Here is a 27,285-nt window from a genome sequence, read left to right on the forward strand (position 1 = left end):
CTACAAATACTCAAACACCAGCCTTTCCAAGGGCACAGCAGTACAGCCCAACACAACACCAAGAAAACACAATCTACGCAGCACACAACGCCGAGCTCGAAACGACAATGGCTAACGCTAACCACGCTCTCCTTTCACTGTGCCTTCTCCTCGCCGTCGTTGGCGCCCTGACGGCAACAACGGCGGCACCGCACCGCCGGCTCCAGCAGAGGCCTCGGTACGACGACGACGACCACAAGGGACCGATCGTGCCGCCGACGGTGGTGGCCTGCTGGAAGTCCATCCTGGCGTCGGAGAGCTGCGTGGACGACATCCTCGAGTCCCTGGCCGCGCTCGAGGTGCGCGTCAGCGAGGTGTGCTGCTCGGTGCTGGAGAGGATCGGCGACAAGTGCGTCGTCCATGCCTTCTCCAGCTTCCCCTTCAACCCGCTGTACCCACCCCTCGTCAAGCGCGTCTGCGGCCTCGCCTTCTGAGGTCGAGATCTCCCACACGGACAACCATGCATGGCGCCGGCTTGCAGCTGCAGCTAGAGCTTGATTATTAGCAACTCCACTTCGACAGTACAATAAAGATTTTTTTTTAGTTGATAAAGAGAAATATTTGGAGTTCACGTAAGTTATAAGGTTGCACGATCGGGTGTTACAGGGAGAAATGGAGAATAATGTTGAGGATAAAGTTTGGCGTTCGTAAAAAAAGAGAGAGAACAATGTTTAAGTTTCTTTGGGTTATTTGAGAAGGCGCTGTGATTATTTTTTTCATATCCTCTAATCGCTAAGTTCATCTTTATGTCCCAACAGTCGTTCGATCTCTCTTTTTTCGAATCAAGGGCAGAAGCTCTACCATTTTCTTTTTGCAGTGTGTTGTCACAGTCGCGAAAAAGACTCAAAAGCTTTGATCACTAGCCACAACATACACGTTCCATATCATTCTTAGCCAGCCTGGTGGCAAAGCTCCAAGGTGGGAGCTGAGCCAGCGGGGTTCTATCCTCCGTCCTGCACCTAGCTATACGTCTTTAATGAAGACAGTGTAGATAAGATTGTACTGTAAAAAAAAAAAGATAGTTGTAGGTTCAATTGCTCTCCCTTTCTGCTCTCTGTATCTCTCTCTTCCATTCTTCTTAGCAAAACTCTTTTAGGCAATTTTATTTCTGAGAAGTTTTTGCAAATTTATGTGCAAGGTTTTCTCTATCACTTTTCTCTCTCTTTCTGCTCCCCCTTCTCATTTTTTGGCAGTATTTTGTCGTCAATTTTGTTTGATAAGTTTAAGTGAAATTTTTGTTAAAAGCTTTCGTTGATTTTTTAAAAAAGTTTTACGTGAATCTTTTTGAAAATATTTTTATTGATTTTTTAAAAAAGTATTCCGTGTTTTTTTTGAAAAAGTTTTTCGCTTCAGCTACTGGAACTCCAGCGAGGACGACCGCCCGAGCTCCCACGAAGAAGCCCGTGCCGGCGCCCTTGAAGGTGAGACCGACGGCGAGTCGCGACACTGCGAGTGCGAGATCCGGGACGGCGGTTGTTGGTTGGCACGACGGGCACGTATGCAGCAGCATACATTGGTGCTGGTGTGGGCGCGGTTTATGGGTGCAGCGGCGGGCATGGTGACGGCCATGACGGAGGCGGATGCGGTGGTGGTGGAGGTGGTTGTTAGGGTACATAGGCACACATTCCTGTGATGCCTTGCATTTGCGCAAGGATATAGGATGTGTTTAGTAGTTTTGCTAGGTTGAGCTATATATAGTTTAGCTGGGATAGCTTGCTCAATCCAGCTACGCCCGGCTTGCAACTGCAACTCGTTTGGTTGGTTTGCGAAGCTTGCCTCTTCCTTTTCAGCAAATTAGCAACGTCGTCAAAATTTGCCAGACATTCTGCGATGTCATCAAAGATGATCTGATGGTAATATTCCATGAATTTCACTCTAGGAATTTACCACTACATAGCCTAAAATCTAGGGAAATTATTCTCATACCAAAATTAAAGATGCTTGCAGAATTTAGCAATATAGACACATATGTCTACTGAAGTTAAGCTTCAAAATCTTCATAAAGGTGGCCACTAACTGTGTAAATAGTGTCACCGACAAAATAATTCAACCATCACACTACATTCATACAGGACCGTAACATCCTAAGAAGGAGTGGTCATTCTGCACGATACTATGCATAAACTTCATACAAAAAAGATGAATGTGATTCTTCTTAAAAACAGATTTTGTGAGAAGGCTTATGACAAAGTAAAGTGACTATTTTTGCTACAGATCCTGCGTATGAAAGGTTTCTCACTCAAATGGTGCTCATGGGGTAGAAACTTTTATTACTGGGGAAGTGTAGCAGTTAAGGTCAATAAAGAAATCGATCGGTATTTCCAAACAAAAAAAGATTTACGACAAGGAGACCCACTCTCTCCTATTCTGTTTAATATTTTTGCAGACATATTAGCAGTCTTAATCGAGAGAGCTAAAAGTGCTGAGCAAATTGTAGGTATTGTGCCTCACCTGATAGATAATGAGCTATTAATCCTTCAATATACTGATGACACAATCCTATTTGTGAACGATGACCTCGAAAAAGCAAAAAGCTTAAAGCTTTTGCTACGCACCTTTGAACAACTATCTAACCTAACAATAAACTTGAACAAAAACGAATTGTTCTTCTTTGGCGAGGCAAAGGATCATGCTGAGCATTATATGGATATCTTTGATGCACTAAGGGTGAGCTACCCCTGTGCTATCTAGGGATCCCAATACATTATCATAAGTTAAGAAATATAGATTGAAAAATAATAGAAGAACATTTTGAAAAAGACTAAGTAGCTGGAAGGGCAAATACTTAACATCGGGGGGAGGGGGGCAGACTCGTCCTTCATAACTCAGTGTTGATCAGTCTTTTCTTAATTCCAAGAGAGTATTCTAAAAATATTTGACTATTTTCGATCCAGGTTTTACTGGTAAAGTGATAGTTAAAAAAAAGTACCACTTAGCTAATTGGTTGTACAAACTTGTTATTGAAGAGGGGATATGTCAAGACCTCATTCGAAATAAATATCAGGGATCTAAAACACTTATTCAAGTGGAAGTAAAACCAGGTGATTCACACTTTTGATCCAGTTTAATAAAAATAAAGCATACCTTGTTCCGGTATGGCTCCTTTCATATTAAGATGGGTAAAAAAAAATATTATAGGAAGGCATTTGGTTGGGCAATTCGCTGTTAAAAGACCAATACCCAGAGCTATATAATATAGTTCGAAACAAACAAGACACGATAGCTACCGTTTTACAGGTTTTCCCATAAAAAATCACTTTCAGAAGGAACCTGATTGGTCCAAAACAAATTTTATGGAATGATTCTTTTCTTGCCTTACAAACATTAACATGACCGAAGAATAAGATGAGTTTTGATAGAACTTAAATCAATTGGGAAGATTCTCTTGCAACTCAATCTATAAAGCCCTCATTCATAGCTATCAACCTATCCAATACAAACAGATGTGGAAACTAAGAATCTTATTAAAGATTAAGATCTTCTTTTGATACATACACAAATGTGTACTACTAACAAAAGATAACCTAACTAAAAGAAAATGGAAAGTCAATCAGAAGTGCACTTCACTCGTTCTATATGGTTTATAGTCTAGATGACAACAAATCTTTATGAACCACGAAATACACCAAATATGTTTGGAACTTGACTACATGATCTTAGTAAAAATTTGACAGCTAATATTCTGGTGGCGACGGTCTCCTTTTGTTGGTCGCTATAGTTATACAGGAACAATATTGTTTTTAACAAAAGAAAATATGCTTCTCCGTTGCATCCTATTTTTACTTGTACTCATTTGCTCCGTATATGGTCGGTGATACAACGACATAAACATCGTCAGTTTATTATATCTAGATGTACACACTTGGAGCGAGCAGTCATGCAGCTCTTTACCCGGTATGGGTGACGCTCTAATCTTCGCATTGAAGCTCCACCATCACAATCTATCCATTGAAGATATGTCTCTTTTGTTTTAGTTTTGTTTTTGTTTTCTTTTGTTCCTTTTGTTTGGCTATGTGCATTCTTATGCAGAAGATATGAGTGCACTCTTGTGTGTTATATCATCTTAATGTGACTATAAGAATTTATAAAGCTTCCCTTTTCTTAAAAAAAAGCAATGCAGTCGTGGTAATCAAATTCTGGATACTTGCATGATAATCAAACACACATCACGTGGCATTTTTGGGTCGTAACTTGGACATTTTGCCCCTCTTTCCCTAATTAATTAAGGCAAAACTCGTGCCATTGCCCACAAAAAGAACACACATCACGCGGTAATTGTCTAGCTCAAGTAATCCGCACAGCACGCACGAGATGATTGTAGCTGAAAAACAACTAGGATATGAAGCGTCCAGAACGAGAATCAAAGCCCAAAACCGTCGGCATGCAGATGCTACAGAACTCCTTGAGAAATAAAAGAAAGATAGTTGGGCAAACGTGAATAACGGATATGTTAGATCATAGATTGGGTTAGCTAGAAATATGTGGTATTTTTCCTAAAAAAAAAGGAATGAAGATGGGATTGCATCCAGACCTTGCAACACAAGATGAAGCAGTCGCCTTGCCTCTGGTGCCGCAGGACAGCGGATCTATTTCATCAGCCTCGCTCGCAGGTCCGGCCTTATATTTTGGTGGCTCGAGACGGGATTAAAAATATAATCTTATTATTAAATATAAATTACACAGATCTATTTTTTTAGTTTTTTTAGACTAATATATACAGTATATATATACATATAATGCCTCTGAATTTTGGAGAGGAAGAAGAGTCCTGGTGGATCAGCGATGCCTTTCGACGGAATGCGAGGGGAAGAGCACGGCAATGCGGTGGACAAGGGTGGCGACAAGAGCCAGAAAGCGGCGAGTTGTTGCAGCGACGACGTTCCTCGTTCGGAAGGACTTCGGTTGTGTTGTGTTCTTCCATGCGAGTGCGTTTCGCCGATGAAGGTGAGCCGAATGCCCTTCTTCGCACGTACGGTCATTCTTTCATACACTTTATAAATTTTTACCTACCTTTTTAACATAAATATCAACATAAATAAACAATTTTAATAAATTATACGTCCATTTTCCTTAATAGATTTTCGGGTTCCAGCTCTCCCTCGGGAGCGAGGATTTCCCGGCCCTCGAAAGCAAGTTTATTTGGGCAGTTCGAAACACCCAGCCTAACCTAACGAGGCAAGGAGAATTCTTGCCAAAGATCCAATCACACCCATAATGGTTTTGTGGTTAGTTACCTTAAGGTAGTCTCGTGATCTCGTCTATTGCCTGGGTCATTTTAATGTCAGGAAGTGTTGGTTAGATTCTAACAGACCCGAATCGCAAAGACAAACTATACCACTACTATCACTGACTGCTTGTCTAGTAGTACTACCCCTGTTTATAACGAGTTAACGGTGATGGGTCAAGTGGTCAATGATGACCAACGCAGATGCATGGCCCTGCAAGCGTTGGCAGGCAGCTCTAAACAGCTCTAGTCAATTCGATCGATATCCAACAGCACCATCAGATTCCCAACATTGTCGTCGGTTCACACCAGCACCCAGTTTATCGAGCTGGAAGCCTGAAACTGGAACAGATCAATCTTCTGAAACGGTGATCAAAACAGGTTGCGCCTCCCAACACAAATCTCTCAAGATAAGTTCGTCAGTTGGCTGCGGTCTACCTTGACTAATTATAAAAAGAATCCGTAATTTGAGTGTGGAAGATCGGTCTCTGAACGCAAGAGAAGCCGTGCATATGGAGAAGCAGTTTAATCGGTACGTGAAACTTCACCTACGATAGTTTTTGTCTGCAGACAAGTGTGTAGTACGTGATGCTTGTGCGGAGTACTGCTCTCTTTTTTCCCTTTGGAATGGAAGCTTGCTCTCCTTGTCAGGCTTGACTTGACCTCGGACATCACGCTCCATTTGCCGGCTTTCCGCCAGATCGATCCACTGCTTCTGACGAGTGAAAGCTGCGTTAGTCAAGGTAGGTACGATCCTGAGAAAGTTGGCCTGATGCAGACGAACATTTTGCCAGCTCTCACACCCCGTGACAAACCTCCTCTCGAGAGTCGCTGCTTCGTCAGACAAAAGGCCCCATATATTACAACAGCACCCTGTGCCACAAGTCTCTACAGATGCTGCTTGATCAGCATCCCCGACTCTTCTTCGATCGTTTCTTAGTTCCTAAGCAACCTGCAGCACCCAGTCGCCATCATTTCATCCGAAACCGGCACTACTGCAACGTCAAAGAGCTGGCCTTTTTTCCGAAACGAAATATCAGGCCGCTAAGCAATCAGGTTTGCTTAGCTCAGGCGCTCAACCACTTGCTACCTACGTTAATCAGCCATCTCGATCCACATCGTGTATTTAATTTCACGAGCCAAATCGTCACGACTTGACCCGGCCAACTCTTTACACCCCCACCGGCCCACACTTTTATACATACCACGTAGGGTGCAAATGGGTCAGCTTAAAATTACCCATCAACACTCTTCAATTCAACTAATAACACTATTTTTTATAAATTAAATATTTTTTAAAAAAACTAATACAACTGATTGAACTAAATATGGTCAATGGTATCTTTAGTATCGATGTAAAGAATATAGAGTCTTCACCGAGATGGCCCGCAACGGTCAGTTTTGGGTAGTATCCACTTTCGTTCTTTGACCCATAACCACCGCGCGATCAGTCGATGCCAGTGCGATTACGACCAGGGCCTTCGCAGGGTTCCTCGTGATCAGTAAGGAACCAGTCCTTACTGGTCATGGGACAGGTACCAGTCAAACCTCATTTAATAGTGCTACGCACGCCGTTTTCCTTCCCCAGCCAGTTCACTCCGACTGAGACGACATGGTCGACAACAAACACACACATTTCATAGGCATACACTGAACGCTGATCACATACCCATTGTCCAGCATACCTTAAAATCATTGTCAGATATTTATCCTCAACATTTAGCTTTACTAACTTGCACTCCTGATACCACAGAATTAAAATCAGGGCATTGCACATGCATCCGTAAATCTCTTCACTGCCGAAATGAAAGAATGGGATAGTGGTGGTAGCACAATTGGGCACTCGATGAGGCATTGAAGCCCAGTAGGATATGCGAGGAAAGGCGTCGTCCGAAATGGACCGCTTCCACGGCCACGCACGCAGGTGGCGAGGGAACCACCCACCCGACCGAACCAACTCCTCCGCGCTAAGCAAGAGCGCCGCGAGTTTCCGCCCGTGACGGCAAACCAGTTTTTCCGCCGTGCGCACGCGACCGCGGCGCGCGCGGATGCGGATGGCCTGACGCACCTCGCGTCACGCCTGCCCCGCCCAACCCATCCCATCCGCTAGTATAAAGTCGGCGCCCACGCTTCACATTCGTGGTCCCTTGTGCTTTCTCCAAGCTAAGATGGGTGCGGAGTTCCTGAGCACGGCGGAGGGCGGGCTCGGCGGGGAGGCGCTCTACTGCGCAGTCATCGTGTGGCTGTGCGTGGTGTCGTGGATCATCTTCACCTGGGTGGACGACGACGGGGACGGGAGGAGGAGGAGGAGGCGCCAGGGCAGCCGTGGCAGCCGGGTGTTCGTCGGCGCGGCGGGGCTCTGCGACGGCACGGGGCCAGGGTGCAGCGGCGGGTACGGGCTGTGCGGCACCTGCCTGGACTAGCCCCTTCGTGCGTACGTTGCCTCCGGTAACTCTTCTCTGTGTGAGCGTGAACTTGTACATACTGTGATGCTGTGGGCTTGTGGTGTGGCCTTCTCATGTGGTTTTGCTTTGAGACGATGAGCTCCCCTTTGTGAAGACAATAAGAGGGAGTGTGTACGTATTTAGATCCTGCTCCGGTTACATCAATGAAGTTCTTAGCTTTTAGCCTTGATTATCTGTAAATTTCTTGATGTTCCGTTCCGGTGCTTCCAGCTGCAAAATTACTCATCATATGTTCTTGAATCATGCATGGCAAAGCTTCTCTAAAAAGGGAAACGAAAGCCTCTGTTTCGGTCGCAAGGGGATTTTTTCCCAACCTTTTTAAATCCAATATTTTAGTATTAACTCGTCTATAACTGATTGCAAGAGGTAACCGATGCGACAAGCCTGGCCACGTTGGCACAGGCCAATCCAGCTGCCTCGGCGTTGCCACCCGGGCCGTCGTAACAAGGCTGTGACCCGAGTCTGAACCTTGTTCTTCTTCGTCGCCGGCCTTTTCCACATTCAAACCTGTCATTCTTCGCCGCCGCTGACCCATTTAACCCCAACTATACAAATTCGTCGGGTTGTATAGGGTTGTTGTATAGTTGGGCATTATGCAATATAGATATGAAATTATCGGTTGTGTTTTGGGCCCAATTTACCAATGAGCCGTGGCCCAAGTACCCCCATGGCGACGATTGCGTTGTACAGATGTACGATGGGACCATCGATGAAGGGTGTTAATTTTTCAGATGTCCACGTGGGAGGGTGAGTACTACAATTACTACATGTTCATATTATCATCTATATGACTGACAATAACTTACTTTGGATAGGACTCCAACGACTACGAGAACTACCGCTACATGAGATGGGTGGATCCTCCGATTTTTACCCACAATCAACAATACAAGCATCACATACAACATTGGATATGGGACCTCGAGTGGGCAGTTGACACAATTCCCGCTCCTCCCGAGGAGGACAAGATAGTCATACACCTTTCCAATGAAACCATATATTCGGATCTATGGTGCAACTATCTATGCCACGAGATGGTTCCTCCTCCTTCACCACCACCAGTAGCAGCACAGGATGACGATGCCACTTATTGGGAGGCAGGTTACCCCCACAGATCAATCTAAGCCAATTCAACTAAAAATCATTGTTGTACTACATGGTTGCCTAGCTTCGTGCTTTAATTCCTTGTATTATTTTTCAATTTCACAAATGGCGACTCCACCACGTACCGTAGCGGTGGACGTGATTCACCTAGCTCGCAAAACTAGGCGTAAGCGCCATGTAATTGTGTTACAATGAATTGTCCTAGGCCTGCTTCCTACTATTATCAAGTCTTATGCTCTCTTTCTCACACGTATGTACATCAAATTAGTTCAACCAAATAATACTCGATATAAATAAAATAAAATACATGTCCGTCAACATCCATTCGACTAGATACATTAAAATTTAACAATTCATACGAGAATACAAAGATCAACACAAGCTCATAACCTAGGAATGCTCAAGTTCGACAAAGGAAATTGATTTAATTGTCAAACCACATATCACGAGTTCACAAGTTTGGCAGCACGCTTGAGCACAAATTATTCATAGGGGTTCAACAAAACCCTATACTGCGTGCAACAGGACCACTTCCCTTCCCTAATTGCCTCCAAGTGTGCTTCCGCAACACGACATGCCCTCTCACACTTCATCTATCTCTCTGTCTTATGCTTAGCCACCTTCTTCTTGCGCCGCTCCTCATGCCGATGCTCGATTTCCTCCTCCCTCTCACGATCGGCCTTGCGGCGAGCAATAATATTAAGGTCCTCTTCCTGCCACTTCTTGTTCATCTCAATGTACTTCTTGGTTGAAGTGGACATCTCCTTATCGATCCACTCCTCAAAATTACATAGCAGTGGAGGAGACTGCAAAAAAATAAAAAGAGAACAAGACAATATTTACTAAAAATAAAAAAAAGAAGCAACACACAATGAGTTTGCAGTTTTCATACCATACATAGCTTTTGTTTCATCAATTGATAGCATATGTTGTTTGCACACATCCAATACCTCATCCACAAAGTATCCCATTCATCGGACGTTGTATCGTGCATTACCACACCAACATAAGGGCGGCTTTCCAGCGGGCACTTTCGAGATGCTTAATGCCATTTCAATGCTACAAATATAATCATACATCACTTCACACAATGCAAAAAAATAATGACTACATTCCCACAAGCTCATATAGATCTTATTTTTTTAGAGTACAAGTCAGATGAACACACGTACTTATGCACGTACACCACATACACATCCACGTGGGTGCATCCTAGCACATGTCTAAATAAGATTAGTGGTATAACCTCACGTAGCGCGGACACACGCTTTGATCATTGAACGCACCCACATGTGCATTGTGTGTATGTAGCACTAACCCTAGTCCCTAGTCTTAACCAATTATATTGCAAATGCTACTTATGAGAACAACTACATACACACTATCGTTGTAGCCCTAACCCTCGTCCCTAGTCCTAACCAATCATATTAAAATATTTCATCATCTCTATACTAAACCCTAATCTATCTACATGCTAAAAAATAAAATTGACCCCAAAAATGGAGGGAATAAATGTGATACCTTCCTTGTTGAATCCCACCAAAATGTGCTTCAAATTGGGATCAAAACTGCAAAATACACTTGAGGATTTAGGTGGAGAACAAAATAGTAGACCAGCTTGGGCTAACGCTTGATTGGGGATAACACTCGATTGGGGAAGAGAAAGGAAAGAAAGGAGATAGGCTGCCAGAGTCACAACCTTGTCATGCCAACCTTCTTGGCATGATAGGATGCCACTCCATTTCCTTTGGCGCGACAATGCTGATGCCACGTTGGACCCAGCTGGATCGACCTCTTAAGGCATGCCAATGTGAGGTGACAATGGCCATTTCCGTGCCACTACGAATGGCGCGAACATAAAAGTTACTTCTTGTTATACTAGTTCGAGACATGTTAATATTACAATATTAGATAAAAAGGTTTAAAAAGTCTTAGCAAGGTCATCTTTGTTTATTGCTTTTGTAGCTGTGGAGCCCACAACCGAGTTGAGTGAATATCCTTTTCAAGTGGAAAAATTGCAAGGTTAGTTGAGACTTGGGAGTTGAACAATATTCCGCATGCTACACGAGCTATTTTTGCCTACTGGTCCCTGGTGGAATAAATTGACCACTGAACATAAAATTTGCATGAGTACGGTAAGTAAATTAAGCCCGTGTTTGTTTGAGCTTTTGCTTTTGAGCTTTTCTGAAAAGCTGTGCTTTTGGCTTTTCTGAAAAACTGCTTTTGTAAATAGGTTGTTGGCTTCTACAATAAATTTTTGGCTTCTCAGCACATAGCTTCTCAGAGAAGCACATCTCAGCGAGCTTCTCAGCTTTAGTTCATTTTCCTCAGAAACAGGCTTCTGGCTTCTCCAGAAGCCACTTCTCCAGAACCTCGTTTGTTCTGGCTTCTGGCTTCTGGCTTCTGCCAGTAGCAGAAGCAGTTTCAGAAGCAGCAAACAAACACAGCCTAAGAGTGTGAGTTGTGAACACAGGTGCATCTAAGGTGAAAAATGCCACGAATATTGAAACAGAAATACTTCAGTGGGCAAGAAGCACACATGCACCCCTAACACAGCACAACACGTGGTCATCAGAAATCATGCTGACTAAGTCACTAGAGTTAAGAGTAGCCTAACACACGTGACTAATGCTTGTAGTAGGTTGGGGCATATTCAGTGCTTATCTGACATACCAGGTACATGAGAGCATGTGTGAGAAAAGACTCTCTCTCTCTCTCTCTCTCTCTCTCTCTCTCTCTCTCTCATCCTAACGACCCGATCTGACTGTTGCATGAGAAGACGACGATGGAGATGGAGAAGCTGCAAGAAACTACGCCGCCACTGGTGCTGATCTACATGTCACTGCTCCGGCGTGGCCTGAAATATACATGTTTGAAGGAGGCAATTGCAATGACACCTACTCCGCGTCCTACCATGTGCGCGTATAGAGCACTCTTCGTCAGACATACATGGGTTCTATGCTTCAGATCATGAGTCAACCTTCATATGCCACATGTTTTGAGTTTCTCCTATCAGATGATGATTTATTTTTTTTGATTGTTCATTTTTTGTCTTTCGAGTCGTGTACATCTTGATCATGTAAATACCGTGAGCATCTCTTATGCGATTATATCATCTTGTTACGACTATAATGGTTATGACTATAATGGTTAATAAATAGTGGCGGATTCAATAGGGTAGTAAGGGGCTCGAGTCCCCCCCTCCCCTACCGGCCACCACGCTATGGAGCCCCCTTGAGCCCCTCCCCTTCATTTGTAGGGCCATGGAAGAGAGTAAAGGGGTTGAAGAATGGAGATCCTGCTGGAGGTTGAAGACAATCAGAGAATGGGCTGACCAACGAGTTGGACTGCAACTTCAAACTGGGTCATCTCCACCGAGGCCAACAAGGGACAGCCCAATATGCAATACCCCATTTCATCACAACCCATCTAGCCATCCAACATCAGAATCCCTAACTGGCTGGTCCTGCGGCCATGCAGCGTCGAGGTTGGTCATGCGACTGTGTGGCGGCGAGACATGAGTGCGACGGGGCATGGGCACAGCGTGGCGACGTGATACGTGGGAGTGACGTAGCTGGACGAGGCCACGAGGGCATGCTCGGCTGCTCACTGCACAGTTCTGTTAGGTACATAATGCTTAATGCAATATTGCAGTACCAGTGCATAAGTCTCAAATCCCAATTTTCCTATTACTATTTACTCTATAACTATAATGCGTATTTTAGCATGTGATTTATGGTATATTTGTGATACATCTGTAGATTTACAACATGTCCAAAAGAACATTGCTCACATATTATTCAAGTTCAAGCAATGCCAACACTAGTAATACTGATGAGGGCACAAGTCCAACAAAGAAGTCTAAAGTGGAGTTTCGTTTCTCGGATATAATTGGTGATCTAATGAATCACAAACCAATTGATCACTATGCATTTGAAATTAGAGATCAAGTAAAGAGGGCATATGCTTTGAGTGGTCCAACTCAACTGGTTAATCATACATTTCCTCATAGATGGCAAAGTGGTGAATGGAGATCCTTTCAAAAAATCTGGTTTGAGAAACATGATTGGCTAGAGTATAGTGTCTCAAAGGATATAACCTTTTGCTAGTATTGTTATCTTTTTTTTTTGAGCTGGGAAAGCTGAAAAATTTGGAGTGATGTCTTTGTGAAGTCTGGTTATGTCAACTAGAAGAAGGCTTTGTGTACTTTTGAGAGACACGATAATCGCAAAACTCATAACAATGCAAGGCTGAAGTGTAATGACTTTATGAACCAAAGAACAAGTGTGACTCAATTTTTTTTTAATACCAGTAAGAAAGATGAAATTCGTTACAAGATTCGTTTGACTTCTTCTTTAGATGTTGCAAGATATCTCATTTAGTAAGGTGATGCTTTCTGTGGACATGATGAGTCTGATACTTCTCTCAATATAAGGGTAAATTTAGATAGATGATTTACTGGTACAAAAATAAGAAGAAGGTTAAGAATGCATATGATAAAGGTTCTACACGGTGTCAAATGGTATCTCATCATATTCAGAAGGATCTTATAAAAGCTTGTACACGACGAGTCACAATAGTAATTATGGATGAGATTGGAGATAGGAACTTCTCTATGCTTATTGATGAGTCTCTAGATGTATCAATAAATGAGCAAATTGCTGTGATTTTGATGTTAGTAGTCCATACTTTATTTTGTATTTTTATTGTTTTTGTATAATTTCAAATTTTATGTACCAATAAGTATACTAACATAGAATAAATTAGGTTCTGTAGGTTTGTGAATGATCAAGGAAAGGTTATGGAGAGGTTTCTTGGACTTCAACATATCAATAGATGTACAACTGCTGCATTGAAAGAAGCTTTGGTCAGTATGCTTTTCAGACATAAGTTAACCATCTCTAGATTTTGAGGGCAGGGTTATGACGGAGCTTCAAATATGAGAGGTGAATTTAATTGCATGCAGAAATTGATTCGGGATGAAAATTCTTATGCTTTCTATGTGCATTGTTTCACCCATCAATTACAGTTAGCGGTTGTTACCATTGCAACTTCTAGTTAGGTCATTACAGATTTCTTTAACCGTGTTCCTTTAATAGTGAACTCTGTGGGTGCATCGTGTATGAAAAATAATGTCTTACTTGCAAAGCATCATGATGTGTTGTTAGAAAAGGTGGAGAATGGTGAGATTAGCACCTGAAGAGGACTGAACCAGGAAAGTAGCCTAGCTATACTTGGAGATAATAGATGGAGTTCACATCTTAAAACATCGCTTCGTATTTTCCAAATGTGGGAAGCTATCTTGGAGGTGCTTGAGATTGTAAAGCAAGATTTCGTTAAACCAATGTGTAATGGTGAGGCATTTGGTTTAATTAGTAATATACCAACCTTTGATTTTGTATTTATCATGCTTTTGATGATAGACTTGTTAAGCATTACAGATAATTTGCTACATGCTTTGCAAAGGAAGGATCAAGACATCGTTCAAGTAATGAGTTTAATTATAGATGTGAAGGTTCGTTTGCAGGATATGAGGGACAATGGATGGGAGCCATTATTCAGAAGAGTGAAGTCCTTCTGTGACAAAAATAAGATTAAAATAACAAAAATGGACAAGGAAGAAGAGGGCCGTATTCACATAGAAGGCAAAAAGTAACAAATATGCATTTCTACCATGTTGAGATTTTCATTGCTGCCATCGATGCCATTTTGTTAGGGATGAATCATCGCTTTAATGAAGTTAGTTCGGGGTTATTAGTATACATGGTTTCTCTTCCAATGAACTCATTCTCTAGTTTGATGTGGATAAGCTTGTGAGACTTGCTAAGATTTATGCTGAAGATTTCACAGTAGCTGATTGTTTGTTGTTAAGGAATCAACTTCAAAGCTGCATTCTCAACATTAGGAGAAGTGAAGAATTTCTTGGATGTAGAGATCTTCCAAAGGTTGCTGAAAAAATGGTTGATGCCGGAAAGAATAGATCTTTCCCATTGGTTTATCGGCTCATTGAGCTAATATTGATACTTTCAGTGGCAACGACATCAGTTGAGAGAGCCTTTTTAGCTATGACTTTTATAAAGATAGATTTATACAATAAAATAGGGAATGAATGGCTTAATGACTTGATGATACGCTATACCGAGAAGGAGATATTTAGAATAATTAGCAATGAAAAAAATCATATAAGAGTTCGAAGACATGAAAAAATATCATACGTTATTGCCAAAAAATAATTTAGTGATATGCTTCTCTATTTCTCTTCTAATTTGAAAGAACTCCATACATGAAAGTTCTTATTTATAACTAATTTATCTTTTTTTACAGATAACTTATCATGAAAATTAATAGGCTATCGTCACGTACGCACGTGTTATCTATTGATTTGGTATGAACATATTGACTATTCGTCTTTTATTCTTTCTTCTTTGATGTATTTTACACTTTATCTTTTATCTTTACGTATGAAACTACCTTGAATAACGGAACTTATCAATATTATACATAAGACATATTTGAATTTATAAGACATATTTAAACTTATATTAGTGTAGTATGTGCAGCTCTGCTGTAATTTTGGTCGGAGTCCGCCCCTGTAAATAGAGCTCCTTTCTCTGGAAAACATGTGCGCGTACAGACAAGACAGGAGGAGATGGCACCCGCCCCGCAGCCTGCCACGTGCGCATACGGAGAAGGTGGCCGCGATGGCACCGGCTCCACGGACTGCCATGCGCGCGCCACCATGCTTTGCCGCCGCCACGGCATGCCATGAAGTGAGTAAACCGATGTGCATCCCGGGTGCTGTGATCACGAGCAGCTAGTGGGCAGGAGCTTTCTCCATACTTGGTCAGAAGGCAATGGCGGCGCGGCAGCGCGCGACAACAGGACCTGGCGAGCTGCTGCTTGAGGGAACTTGTAGAAGGGCGTTAGCCGTTAGAGGAGCTCGTTTGGGTGGTCGGCGGCGAGCGGGGCTGCCCGATCTGGCGGCAATCGACGACGGCGCTCGAGGTTTCTCCATACATGCCTGTTGGGAACTGAATTCTAAAAAAGGTCCAGCCAAAAACAGCTTTTGTGCGTGCCTGGTGCGACGAAAACGCCCAGACAACTGCACTCATATTGAAAATGACGTAAAATCGTCAAAATCGTACCTAGAAGCTTAAAAAAAATTGGATTGTTGCATCATTTCTAATATTTGTGGCATTTTAACCTGCGCTGCCCCCGTGTGAACATTGTAAAATGCGAGGGGATTTAGCCTCACAGAACTACAACCGTAATGACCTACTATTATGGTATAAACAATATTAGATGTTTAAAAAAAGAGTGTTAATTATTTATATAAAATTATGATTTTTAATATAAACAAAGACTACAAGTGCTTAAAAACTATAATACAATGACCACAAAGATTATATATGTTTAATTGTTGAGAAATCAAGTTAAAATACGGCTTGATTTATATGTGATGAGTAATTGACAATGCTGTCAATTTGGTTGGTTAAGTTTTTGATTGCTTGAGTTTGGTTTGAGTATTTTGATTATGGACTAACTAGAGTTAGAGTTGAAGAAATACGTTATTTGTCTTATGATGTGTAGGTGACGGATGCAACTTGGTGGTTAACGACGGGTGATCGGGGCTAAGCGGGTGTTTTGTGTCGGTCGATCAAGGAGATCGAACGGAGTTAAGGGTGATCCTAGCTATACACGTAAATGTCAAAGCATGAAACAAAGGATAAAGACGACGTGTTAATAAAGTTAAGCGAAAGAAATATCGGTGCCAGTGACAAGGCGATCCGATGGATTGGGAGCGGGAGAGACCTGTTGACGGTCAAGATCGCAAGATGGAGTATACGTGTCGACATCAGAGTGTTTGCTTAAGGTGTAAGCAAGTAGCAAATCACGCTTTAAGAAGCGTGTAGAGGATTTCACGGTTAGGTTTCAATATCGTGGGAGGACTGGAGGGGTATGTGGCACCATCGCGAAGCTTGCGTCGAGGCGAAGCTAAGTTGTGAATGCACTACGGCCGTTCGATGGACGAAACAAGAAATGAGCCAAAATGCGCTCGGTGGTAGGTAGGAGTTACTATAAGAGAGGAGTATTTTGGTAACAAGCTAGAAAACTTAAGAGTCAAGTTTTCTAGACCTATAAATAGAAGAGTAAGACTACGAGAGAGTTTAAACTAGTCACTTGAGCCTATTGTACCACTCATTTGAAAACCTAGTACTAGGGTTTTAGAGTAGAGAGAGATGAATGCTTAGCCTATGTAATATGTGAGAGTTTTTTGAGAGAAAAATCATTATAATCTGTTTAAAATAGGGTTGATCTCTTTGATTACTGAAGTTTTTATTTTTATTTATGCTTAAATTTCCCTTCTTCTAGTCTCTCTCTATTGGTTCCCTCGTAAGTTTGTAGGTTTTTTTTTCGGTTGTGATTTTCTTATTGTTTTTCGTTTTTACTTTTGAGCTGTGATTTTTCAACCTTGAAAAGTTGTTCTTCTTGTTGCTAGAGGTATAAATGTTCATATACTCTTGTATTTGAGAGGATCTTGAATTCCCTTGTCTTTAGACCATCAACTTAGAAAGTTGTTTTTTTCGATGACTGTCTTTTTACTTTGTTATTCATTCAAGTCTTAAGCTTTTATGCTCAAAGACAAATAGAATGATCTTGAATAGAGCCTATAGTTCTTCATCAGTGGAGTTATGTTATCTTGGAATTTTCTTTCTCGTTTTGTCTCTTTAAAATTTATGTTTCTGTTTGTACGTTTTTTTAGGAGCGTTGGATGAACAAGGAGTAGACTATCTATTTCGCAAGAAATTTGTAAGACGCCTATTCACCCCCTCTAGTCATCATTCTCGATCCTACAAATATAGTTAACTATCTTATTAGCACCAATATAAATAGCGACACTTAAGTAAGCACTTTATCTTTTGTCTAAACAACTATGCTGCTATAGTTAATAAAAAAATAATTTTTTTTTCATAAACACCTCCTATAAACATCTCATTATCCATGCTCTTAGTGACTCCCCAAATACTTGCTGATATTTGTTTTGGACGGGTCAGAGAGGCTTTGGCAAAAATAAATTTCTAAGCTTTTTTCACTGTGCCTATCAAGACCTTTGATTCATGTTGGAGTTAGTCTTGTGGAGAGGCAGAAAATCTGAAGATTGGTAACCATCCTGGTCTCTTACTACATCTGCGGTTTTAATGGAAGGGGAAAACTAAACCCTTTTTTTCAATTACAAAGCATTTCTTCTGTTATTTTGTGTCAGCCATAAGTGACAATTAAGATGTTTAATTCGTCGGTTACTAGTGAGGTTAATTAGTGGTTTCTAGTGGTTAGTAATGATATTTAAATAGGGCAATTTGCTAGGTATCAGCGTAAAAGTTATAAAAGTTAAAAAAATACCATCAGTACGAGAATGACATGTGAATCTCATATACTATTCTCACACCTATGATATTTTTCAATATAAATATTTTTTGATGATATTCATCTAATTTTAGCTATTTAAATTTATCAGTTACTTCTCGGATTGATGACTCGATGAGGATGCGTTATTGCATGTTAGTGTTATTGCGACAGCTTTTAAGGGCAATTGTTGCCTATAAAAGGACACGGAGAGATCCAGGCTAATGTACATGACAAGTGATCCACATGATGTATAGACCTCTCCACTTAAGATGCAAATTTCATAAAAGTCTTCTATCTTTTTTAGCGTGGGCTGCTCTTGGTCTATGTGAGCTGATGTATCATGTGGACATGGTGCTACTATGTACATATAAGCCACACGATTCAAATTTATAAAGTTTATGGTGACACTCTGAACTGAAAAATTGATATATATCATAGGCGAAACGTGAAGGGCGAAGTGTGAACAGCACACCTTGCTAAACTATTGGTTTGCTAAAAATAACAGCACCCTGCTAAACGGTTAACTTGCTAACAAATTAGTGGATGATTTGGCCGCTGTCATTCTGTCAGCACACGAGCGTAGAAATGAATTAGCGTGAGCACGAGCACAGGATTGTCGTTGCCATTCAACACTGTCGTGCACGACCGAGGGCGAAGCGAGATCGATCCAAATAGTCCCTGTATAACCCACATCCAATCGGATCCAGATCCGCTGATGTTGATGTCACGATAACTTTATCACTAACATATAGATTCAATCCCACATATCAATAATATTACGCAACGGTAGAAGATCCTTGTCCCACCTAATCTGATGCCTCCACCATTTCTCTCGGTGAGAGTGAGGGAGAGACAGAGGGGTCCGATAATCCCTACAAACAAATCCAGCAGCAAAACCAAAGAAATCACCAGCTGAAAAGCGGGGCCCCGAGTTAAAAAAAATCGCTCTCCTCTGGAAAGCACCATCCCCTTCCTCCTCCTCCTCCGTCCCCAATCCCCTCCTCCACTCCCTCCGCACAACCCTAGCTGCCCCCAAATCCATGGATCCCACCAAGTCCAGCACCCCTCCGCCGCCCCCCGTCATGGGCGCCCCTGTCGGCTACCCTCCCACGGCGTACCCTCCCGCCGCGGCCGCGGCCGCCGGCGCCGGCGCCTACGCCCCGCAGCTCTACGCGCCGCCCGCCGCGGCCGCGGCCCAGCAGGCGGTCGCCGCGCAGCAGCAGCTGCAGATGTTCTGGGCGGAGCAGTACCGCGAGATCGAGGCCACCACCGACTTCAAGAACCACAACCTCCCGCTCGCCCGCATCAAGAAGATCATGAAGGCCGACGAGGACGTCCGCATGATCGCCGCCGAGGCCCCCGTCGTCTTCGCCCGCGCCTGCGAGATGTTCATCCTCGAGCTCACCCACCGCGGATGGGCGCACGCCGAGGAGAACAAGCGCCGCACGCTCCAGAAGTCCGACATTGCCGCCGCCATCGCCCGCACCGAGGTGTTCGACTTCCTCGTCGACATCGTACCGCGCGACGACGCCAAGGACGCCGACGCGGCCGCCGCCGCGGCTGCGGCTGCGGCGGCCGGGATCCCGCGCCCCGTTGCCGGCGTGCCCGCCACCGACCCGCTCGCCTACTACTATGCCCCTCAGCAGTAATGTATCATCGTCGTCTCTTAGTCATTTCCCAAGCAGAATGTGTTGTCCTTGTTGCTGTTGTTGTTGCCGCGTAATAACTAATAAGACTTGTTAATGATTTATGGGGCTCCCCTTGAGCTTAAGAATTGAGCTGTTTGGTTCTAGAATCCGGATGAATTGCTGTACTGGGGAAAGCCCTTTGATTGCGTTGGTAGTGTATGCCTAACTCATCGGATGGTAAAATCCGTAAGTATTATGCGGTTATCCCGTAATTATTGTGCAATTTCAGTTCTTCAATTTTTTCTGTGCGATCCTTGACCAGAATATGATTGTGCAATGACAGTGCTGTGTTGTACTCATTGTATTTTTGTTTTGCAAATGTGTGTATCGAACAAGCTTAAATCATTAGATGGTATGGGCTCTGAATAGTGTTGTTTATGTTAAGCTTTGTTGTGTAGTATCTATTGGTAGTTTGGCATGCCATGGATTCTCGATGTTCTCTTCTGTATGTTTTGAAGCAATGCTTGTTGTTAACCATCAGACTAAAATTGTGGAAGCTTTTGATAAACTGATTAGGTTAATGTACTTGATTGGTTTCTTCGCTTTGTTGTCGGTTTAAATGGATATTTTGCTGTTCTGTTATCTTTTTCCTTTTTAGATGATTTCTTTCTGTTCATTCATGTTTGTTTCAAGCAAGGCTAATCGTTAAGCTTTCAAAGTCAAATATTTTAGGTATAATTTCTTCTGTCCTATTGGTCAGTTTTGCAGTGATAACTGACCTAGTGACCTGTAAAGGGACATTACCTTAACCTGCTGATTTTAGATATGCAGTCTGTTTGCAATGTTTGCTATGCACTTGTAGAATTTAAGGAATGCAAATTATTGGAGCTTGCAATGGAGAAATGTGCAGATGTGCATAAATGTGTGTTTATTTGTCCAATTTCTGGTTTTTCTGTGTTCACACTTCAGACCACTTGGTGACCTATTGGCCACCGAATCACGCCATATGAGTAGCTGTGACGTTACTAAGTATTGTCTACATGCATGGCTAGTACATGTCATGCAGATTTGGCGATAGTTGGGACTTCGTTCCTGAAAAATTGGTGATGGTTGAGACCCTTTTTTCCTCTGAAACTTGACAATTGCGGGGACTTTATTGATAAAGGCTGTGATGTTAAATTGGTATTTGTCACTTTGCTACAGCAATATCAATTCCTTCTACTGGAATCATAAAGCCTCCTTTGATGTTTAGAAATGTCTTTGGCTTTGCCTTTATCAGTGACATGTTAGCTGTGCTTGTACCCTTTTTGGGGGAAAAAGATCACACAACTATTTTTGTTCTATGCAATTTTTTATATATTGAGTAGCATGGGCATTCCATTGGTATGTTTGGTTTTGGAAGAATTTTGGTTTTAATTGGCTTGCTCTTGAGGTAATTGCCAAAAATTGGATTCTAAACTCAAGCAATAGGAACACATGATCTCCGAACACTTTTATCTATAAATTTAGATGGTAATGTAGTTGACTGGAAACTCTCATGTTTATCTAGCCATAGTTTATTCCGATGTCTTTTTAGGAAGATATTTTTATCTTGTTCGGTATGCATTATAATTATGGGCGCTGGTTCGCCTGGAAATCTGTTGAGAATGATGTATGACATGTTGAATGCACATGATTCATATATGACTTAGAGAAGCTTCAGCAAACTAGCTAAATTTAACATCTATATCTTCATTTGGCTATCAATACTAAAAGATTTCCTCTCCATACTTCTATACACTTCAGCAGATTAGCCAAATCACGCTCTCTATATCCTATTTATTTATATTTTATTCCTAACGGTTAGTTTCTCCATGTAACTTAGGGTTTTTAATAATTTTAGAAAGTAATACATTTGTCGGTGTATTCGGGACCAAGGGTCCCTAAGTCCCGAGACCGGGCCGGCCATCCGCCACATGTCACCATCCCGCAAGGTCCACCCTGCAAGATAAGAAGAAGCTAAGTCCCGGGAGAAGGTGCTCGGGGCCGCCGCCTCTGGTTCCCGAGCACCCCAGTTCCCCGATGATCCGCAGAGCCCAAATACCGGGAAGGAAGTGCTCGGAAAGGTTTCTCACTTACCCCCGAGTACTGTAGTCCCCCGATGATCCAAAACAAGTGCTCGGGAGAGAGTGCTCGGGGCTGCACGTGGCAGCCTCCGAGGACTCGGTTCCCCGAAGGTCTCGCCCAAGTGCTCGGGAGAGAGTGCTCGGGGCTGCACGTGGCAGCCTCCGAGGACTCGGTTCCCCGAAGGTCTCGCCCAAGTGCTCGAGAGAGAGTGCTCGGGGCTGCACGTGGCAGCCTCCGAGGACTCGGTTCCCCGAAGGTCTCGCCCAAGTGCTCGGGAGGGAGTGCTCGGGGCTGCACGTGGCAGCCTCCGAGGACTCGGTTCCCCGAAGGTCTCGCCCAAGTGCTCGGGAGAGAGTGCTCGGGACTGCACGTGGCAGCCTCCGAGGACTCGGTTCCCCGAAGGTCTCGTCCAAGTGCTCGGGAGAGAGTGCTCGGGGCTGCACGTGGCAGCCTCCGAGGACTCGGTTCCCCGAAGGTCTCGCCCAAGTGCTCGGGAGAGAGTGCTCGGGACTGCACGTGGCAGCCCCCGAGGACTCGGTTCCCCGAAGGTCTCACCCAAGTGCTCGGGAGAGAGTGCTCGGGGCTGCACGTGGTAGCCCCCGAGGACTCGGTTCCCCGAAGGTCTCACCCAAGTGCTCGGGAGAGAGTGCTCGGGGCTGCACGTGGCAGCCCCCGAGGACTCGGTTCCCCGAAGGTTCGCGCAAGATCGTCTGACGACTCAAGGGGTCCCATCATTGAGGTGTCAGCCAGTCAAGGGCCCAATGCCGCATTTAATAGGCACGCACGGCCTGACATCCTGACATCCTGACATTCTCAGCAGCCCACGCCCTAGTGTCAGACCCTGCCATGCACTGGCGAGGGGGCGTGGGTCCATTTAATGCACGGGTCCCGTCCCGTTTCATCCGGGTGCCTCGGGATAACGTTGCCAGAATCGAAGCGCTCCGCCTGCCACCCTGCCCTGGCAGAAGAACAAGACAGGGTGGGCGCACCGGGCACCTCTGAGGCTGCCCGGTAGGCCCCCTTTATGGCGCCGGTGGGCATCCACAGTTGCGGGTGGTCGGATGCGCGCCGCATTTTTCCACCGCCCCTGTCACTTCGCCAAGACGGAATGATGACGCCTTTCTCCGTGGCGCCTTGGCACTCGCGCCCCCTCTTTCCCATTCTGGATAAGTCGAGGTCGGCGCGCCTATAAAAGGAAAGGATGGAAGAAGCTCTCTAGAGACAGACCAAAGAACAAGGCAAAAAAGCCCGATAACGCCCACGCTCGAACCAGCTCAAGCCGAGCTAGAACACGAGAACCTCAAGCTCTCTGTAAACGGCTCTCCCCTGTAACCAGATACATCCTTGAAGAATTCCCTTCAAGGATAAATATAGCACTCACACAGGAGTAGGGTGTTACGCCTCCGTGCGGCCGAACCTGTCTAAACCCCGGTGCACCCATCTTTCTCGCACTAGGGCGATCATCTCCTACCAGCCACTGCATTTATTTCCGTTCCCGCTTATTTCCCAAACAAGCTTATCCAGGATCATCCCTCCGGCCGAACCTCTAAAAAGGGGTCTCTCGGGATCCCTGCGACAGGAGTTCATCCTCCGACAACATTAGTTTAGATGAATATTTATGAATTTTTTTTCTGATTTTTGAGAATTAAATTTTTGCCCTAAAATCCAAGTGAAGTACGAAAGTAGTCAAAGTTAGGGAAATTTTATTTAAAATTCGTAAGAGATTTTTAGTTGGAACTAGTTAAAATAGGTTTTCTGTTATTTATTCTACAAGCACAAAAATTAGTGTGATTTTAGGAGATCCTGAAATTCACCTTTTGAATTTATAAAAGAAGGGAGAGTGAATTTTTGAAGCATTTTGGTCAACTTGCTACCTTCTCTCCTCCCACCAACGTGCACAGGAGAAACAATAGCGATAGGAGGAGGCGTTATTTTTGCTGAGCGAGCGTGGCGAGATGGCCAGTCCAAGTCCACATGGATGGCATAGCTGCTGGAGATCCGTTTCCTCGGTTGACGGTGAAATTTGACGATAGCGAGCTACACGGCGTAGCTGCTGGAGCTACTCTCATGAGGTCACATGTGTTGTACTATAACATTTTTTTCCTTCGAGGAAAAACAGTAGTATGTTGGATGCACGTGCTTCAGGTGTGAGGTCACACCGTCCCACAAGTTGTATAACGTGTGAAATGTGAAGCACATGAGCAGAGCGCGGTGGCATGTCTTGTGTAATCATGTGCAGTTGTGCACGTCTGCAGCTGAAGAATCCTCGCTCACCATTTCCGATTCATCTGATAACAGATAGCAGATGTTGGTAGCATATATAATTCGGAAAAAGAGATGTTGGTTGGTAGCATTAGTGCAGGCCACCAGTGTGCACAAAACCATCCTCTGATCCAGTTTAGCTAGGTTCATAAAGTACTCATCACAATGCAAAGTGCAGGCATCCCGTGACATGCACCTTCTACAAATTTGGTGCGCACACTCTTGTTTCCCCGCAAGGCCAAACGCAAGGTGCACGTCAATCCTAAGAGCTCAAGGGTTTATTCGTGGCTTTCTTCTCTCTGCTACTCCCATGGTGTGCCTTGTCGCTCTCGTCCTCGCCGCCACGGTTCTTACGGTGCAAAGCGAGCCAAGGCTCAGGACTTCACACAACCAAATTCGATCTTGTAATCATGAGTTTACTGATGCATTTCTGTTTCTTGATCCTCAGGTTCCACCTGGGAAGCTCACGAATGCTGCTCGGACGTCGCCGGCCGATGCCTTCTGGCACTCCGCCTTCCCCGACGCTCCCATGCCGGAGGCCATCCGCGAGCTCCGATCACCAAATCAACAAAAAGAATCATTATTCTATCAGGACTATTTGTTATGTGAATACACCTCTCACAAACATAGCTGAATGCATGCAGAGGCCACCGTTCAAAACGACGTTAATCCCAAGGACGACCACGACGACGATCCACCGGTGCTTCCCATGGCCTTCAAGTACAACGATTACAAGGCGGCCTCGCCTCGGAAATGCGTTACCGGCGCCCTGAACGCCGCCACCGACGACAACGCCGTCGCCGCGTCGCCTACGCTGTTCTTACTGGAGGACGCGGTGCGCGTCGGGGGGAGCCTGCCGTTACGCAGCATCCCTGGAGCTGCCACCGCTAACGCCGACGACGCGCCGGCGGCTCTGGCTCCACTGCGACTGCACACCGTCCGCGCCGTGCGGGCGGTGGAGGGGTCCAGCTTCGTGGTGTGCCGCCGCGATGCGGCCCCGGAGTGGACGACGCCGCGGTACACGGGTGCCGCGCGACGACGGGCCCCGCGTGGACGTACGCGGTGGACCGTGGACGTGGTCGGCGAGCGCGGACGCGATGACCGCGGCCGTAGTCTGCCACGCAGACACGTCTAGGTGGGACCCGGAGCACGTCGCGCTCCGGCTGCTCGACACGAAGCCCAGCGGCGCGGCCCACGCGCAGGTACTCCCGACCAAGAACGAGAAGAGCCCCTCCTCGGTGTAAGCTAGCGCTCGCACTGCATACGTGTTCAGTTCAGCCTGGGTAAAAATTCAAAAATAGACGCGTGCGGCTCGTAGCCCGGGAGGCAGGAGCGTCCGTTCTCAACTTTGAGGTTCCGGGCTAGAGTCGCGGCAGCGCGTATTTGTGGCAAACGTGCTGTTCGCCCTGGGTTCGAGTTTTAGGGATGCATGTGTTTAGGTGGTAGCGTGTGCGTGCGTATGCAGTGGCGGATCTAGAATTATAGATAAGGATGGTCCAACTTAACACAATTTAACATACTAATCGTGCTATAGTATCAAAGCTACAGTAAAATTTAAGAACTGGGTACAAATCTTAGAGTAGTCCATGACCCACTGTGCCACCCTGCTGGATACGTCACTGTGCGTATGTACTAAAAAACTTCAAAAATAGATAATATATATAAAAGTATTTACTAAAATAGGTAACATGTAGGTGTATTTACAATTTTAATATTTGTATTCGATATTTCATTTACCAAAAATAATTTTCAGTACACTGCACCCCGAAAATACGCGGACCCGGCCATATTCGGCACACCGTATGCCGAATATGGCCGGATCCAGCTGTCGTCGCCTCATTGTCGCGTCACGTCACGTCTCATCAGGGTTTCGTCGAGTTTTATGCTGTCAGTGCTTTCGGCGCGGCTGGTTGTGTTGGTGCTGAGTGTGTCGCGTTTTGTGCTGAGTGCGTTGTTTGCTACCTTTTGTGTTGAGTGTGTCACTTGCTGCCTGCTATAAGGTACATGGTAAGGAGGAGGAGCAGAGGCGTGGAGCAGTAGAGTGCGAGGCGACGAGCAGCAGCGCAGTGCAGCGTGAGGCGAGCAGTGGAGCTCAGGCGAAGAGCAGCAGCATAGCGCGAGGTGAGGAGCAGCAACGCAAAACGAGGAGTACTAGCAGTGCGAGGAGAGGAGGCTCAGCAGTTTAAGATCAGTTATAGTAAGTATTTAGATTATATAGGTAATTAGTACTTAGATTAGTAATAATAATTAGAGTAAATAGATTGTTTAATCCATTCAATTAGATTTGATAAATTATAGTACTTAGATTATGTGTGTGTCCCATCAGAGTGCCAGAACATCTGGTGTATACATAATCCTCATCGCCAGATCATTCGACATGTACAATTTTTCTGGATCCAGAGACAAACACGCCAACTCTATTTTCTCTGTAATTTTGGTTAGTCATGAACATCATTACAATACATATACATGCCCATGCAATTCAAAAATTATCAAACCATAACAATATATTTGTCAATCACTCATCACAAATAAACGAAGGTAGATTTCAACTCGGTTTCTCACATGCAGACTCGCTGTGAACTTGCTGCATTGCGCAAGAAGTCGGATGAAACCATCGTCAACTACTTCAGCAAAGTGAAGAAGCTCACATATATCCTGGTGTCCATCGGTCACCCTCTACAAGGTGGAGATGTTGATGACTACGTCCTCATTGGTTTGGTTACCGAATATGAATCTCTTGTCACTTCGATCATCACTCGTACTGATCCTATCTCCTTGAATGATCTTTATGCTTACCTTGTTAATCATGAATTACGTCTTGCACATTATAACATGGATTATCAGAGAGGGCCTTTAGCAAATCTTGCCTCACGTCACATCACAAATTATAAAAAAGAGGTCATGGTCCTGGTCGTGACTGTGGCAGAGGAGGAATCCAATCTGGTGGCCAATCCAATTACATTGGTGTGTCGCAACAACTACGCTCCTCAACATAAAGACAAATTTGCTAGGTGTGTGAGAAGCCTGGACATGTTGTAGTCAACTG

General features: G+C 44.3%; 3 protein-coding genes and 1 pseudogene across 3 annotated transcripts; all 4 read left to right on the forward strand.

Annotated features, from left to right (window-relative positions):
* Positions 1-107: 107 nt before the first annotated feature.
* On the forward strand, positions 108-473 carry LOC133897009 (uncharacterized). The gene has a single exon (XM_062337612.1). It carries the CDS (start codon positions 108-110, stop codon positions 471-473), a length of 366 nt encoding a protein of 121 aa, XP_062193596.1.
* A 6,800-nt stretch (positions 474-7,273) lies between these two features.
* LOC133897969 (uncharacterized) lies at positions 7,274-9,075 on the forward strand. The gene is made up of 2 exons (XM_062338809.1): positions 7,274-7,711; positions 8,544-9,075. The coding sequence occupies exon 1, from the start codon at positions 7,432-7,434 to the stop codon at positions 7,684-7,686; it is 255 nt and encodes an 84-aa protein (XP_062194793.1). The 5' UTR covers positions 7,274-7,431; the 3' UTR covers positions 7,687-7,711; positions 8,544-9,075.
* A 10,018-nt stretch (positions 9,076-19,093) lies between these two features.
* Positions 19,094-20,174, forward strand: LOC133897897 (nuclear transcription factor Y subunit C-6-like). Its single transcript, XM_062338725.1, has one exon. The coding sequence runs from the start codon at positions 19,281-19,283 to the stop codon at positions 19,887-19,889; it is 609 nt and encodes a 202-aa protein (XP_062194709.1). The 5' UTR covers positions 19,094-19,280; the 3' UTR covers positions 19,890-20,174.
* A 3,416-nt stretch (positions 20,175-23,590) lies between these two features.
* LOC133896725 (BURP domain-containing protein 15-like) lies at positions 23,591-25,680 on the forward strand (annotated as a pseudogene).
* The last annotated feature ends 1,605 nt before the right edge of the window (positions 25,681-27,285 follow it).

Source organism: Phragmites australis, chromosome 17, assembly GCF_958298935.1.
Source record: "Phragmites australis chromosome 17, lpPhrAust1.1, whole genome shotgun sequence".
In the NCBI taxonomy this organism is placed as follows: Eukaryota; Viridiplantae; Streptophyta; class Magnoliopsida; order Poales; family Poaceae; genus Phragmites; species Phragmites australis.

Excerpts from the sequence above, each read along its gene's own strand:
- LOC133897969 (XM_062338809.1), top strand. The coding sequence starts at position 7,432 with ATGGGTGCGGAGTTCCTGAGCACGGCGGAGGGCGGGCTCGGCGGGGAG.
- LOC133897897 (XM_062338725.1), top strand. The coding sequence starts at position 19,281 with ATGGATCCCACCAAGTCCAGCACCCCTCCGCCGCCCCCCGTCATGGGC.
- LOC133897009 (XM_062337612.1), top strand. The coding sequence starts at position 108 with ATGGCTAACGCTAACCACGCTCTCCTTTCACTGTGCCTTCTCCTCGCC.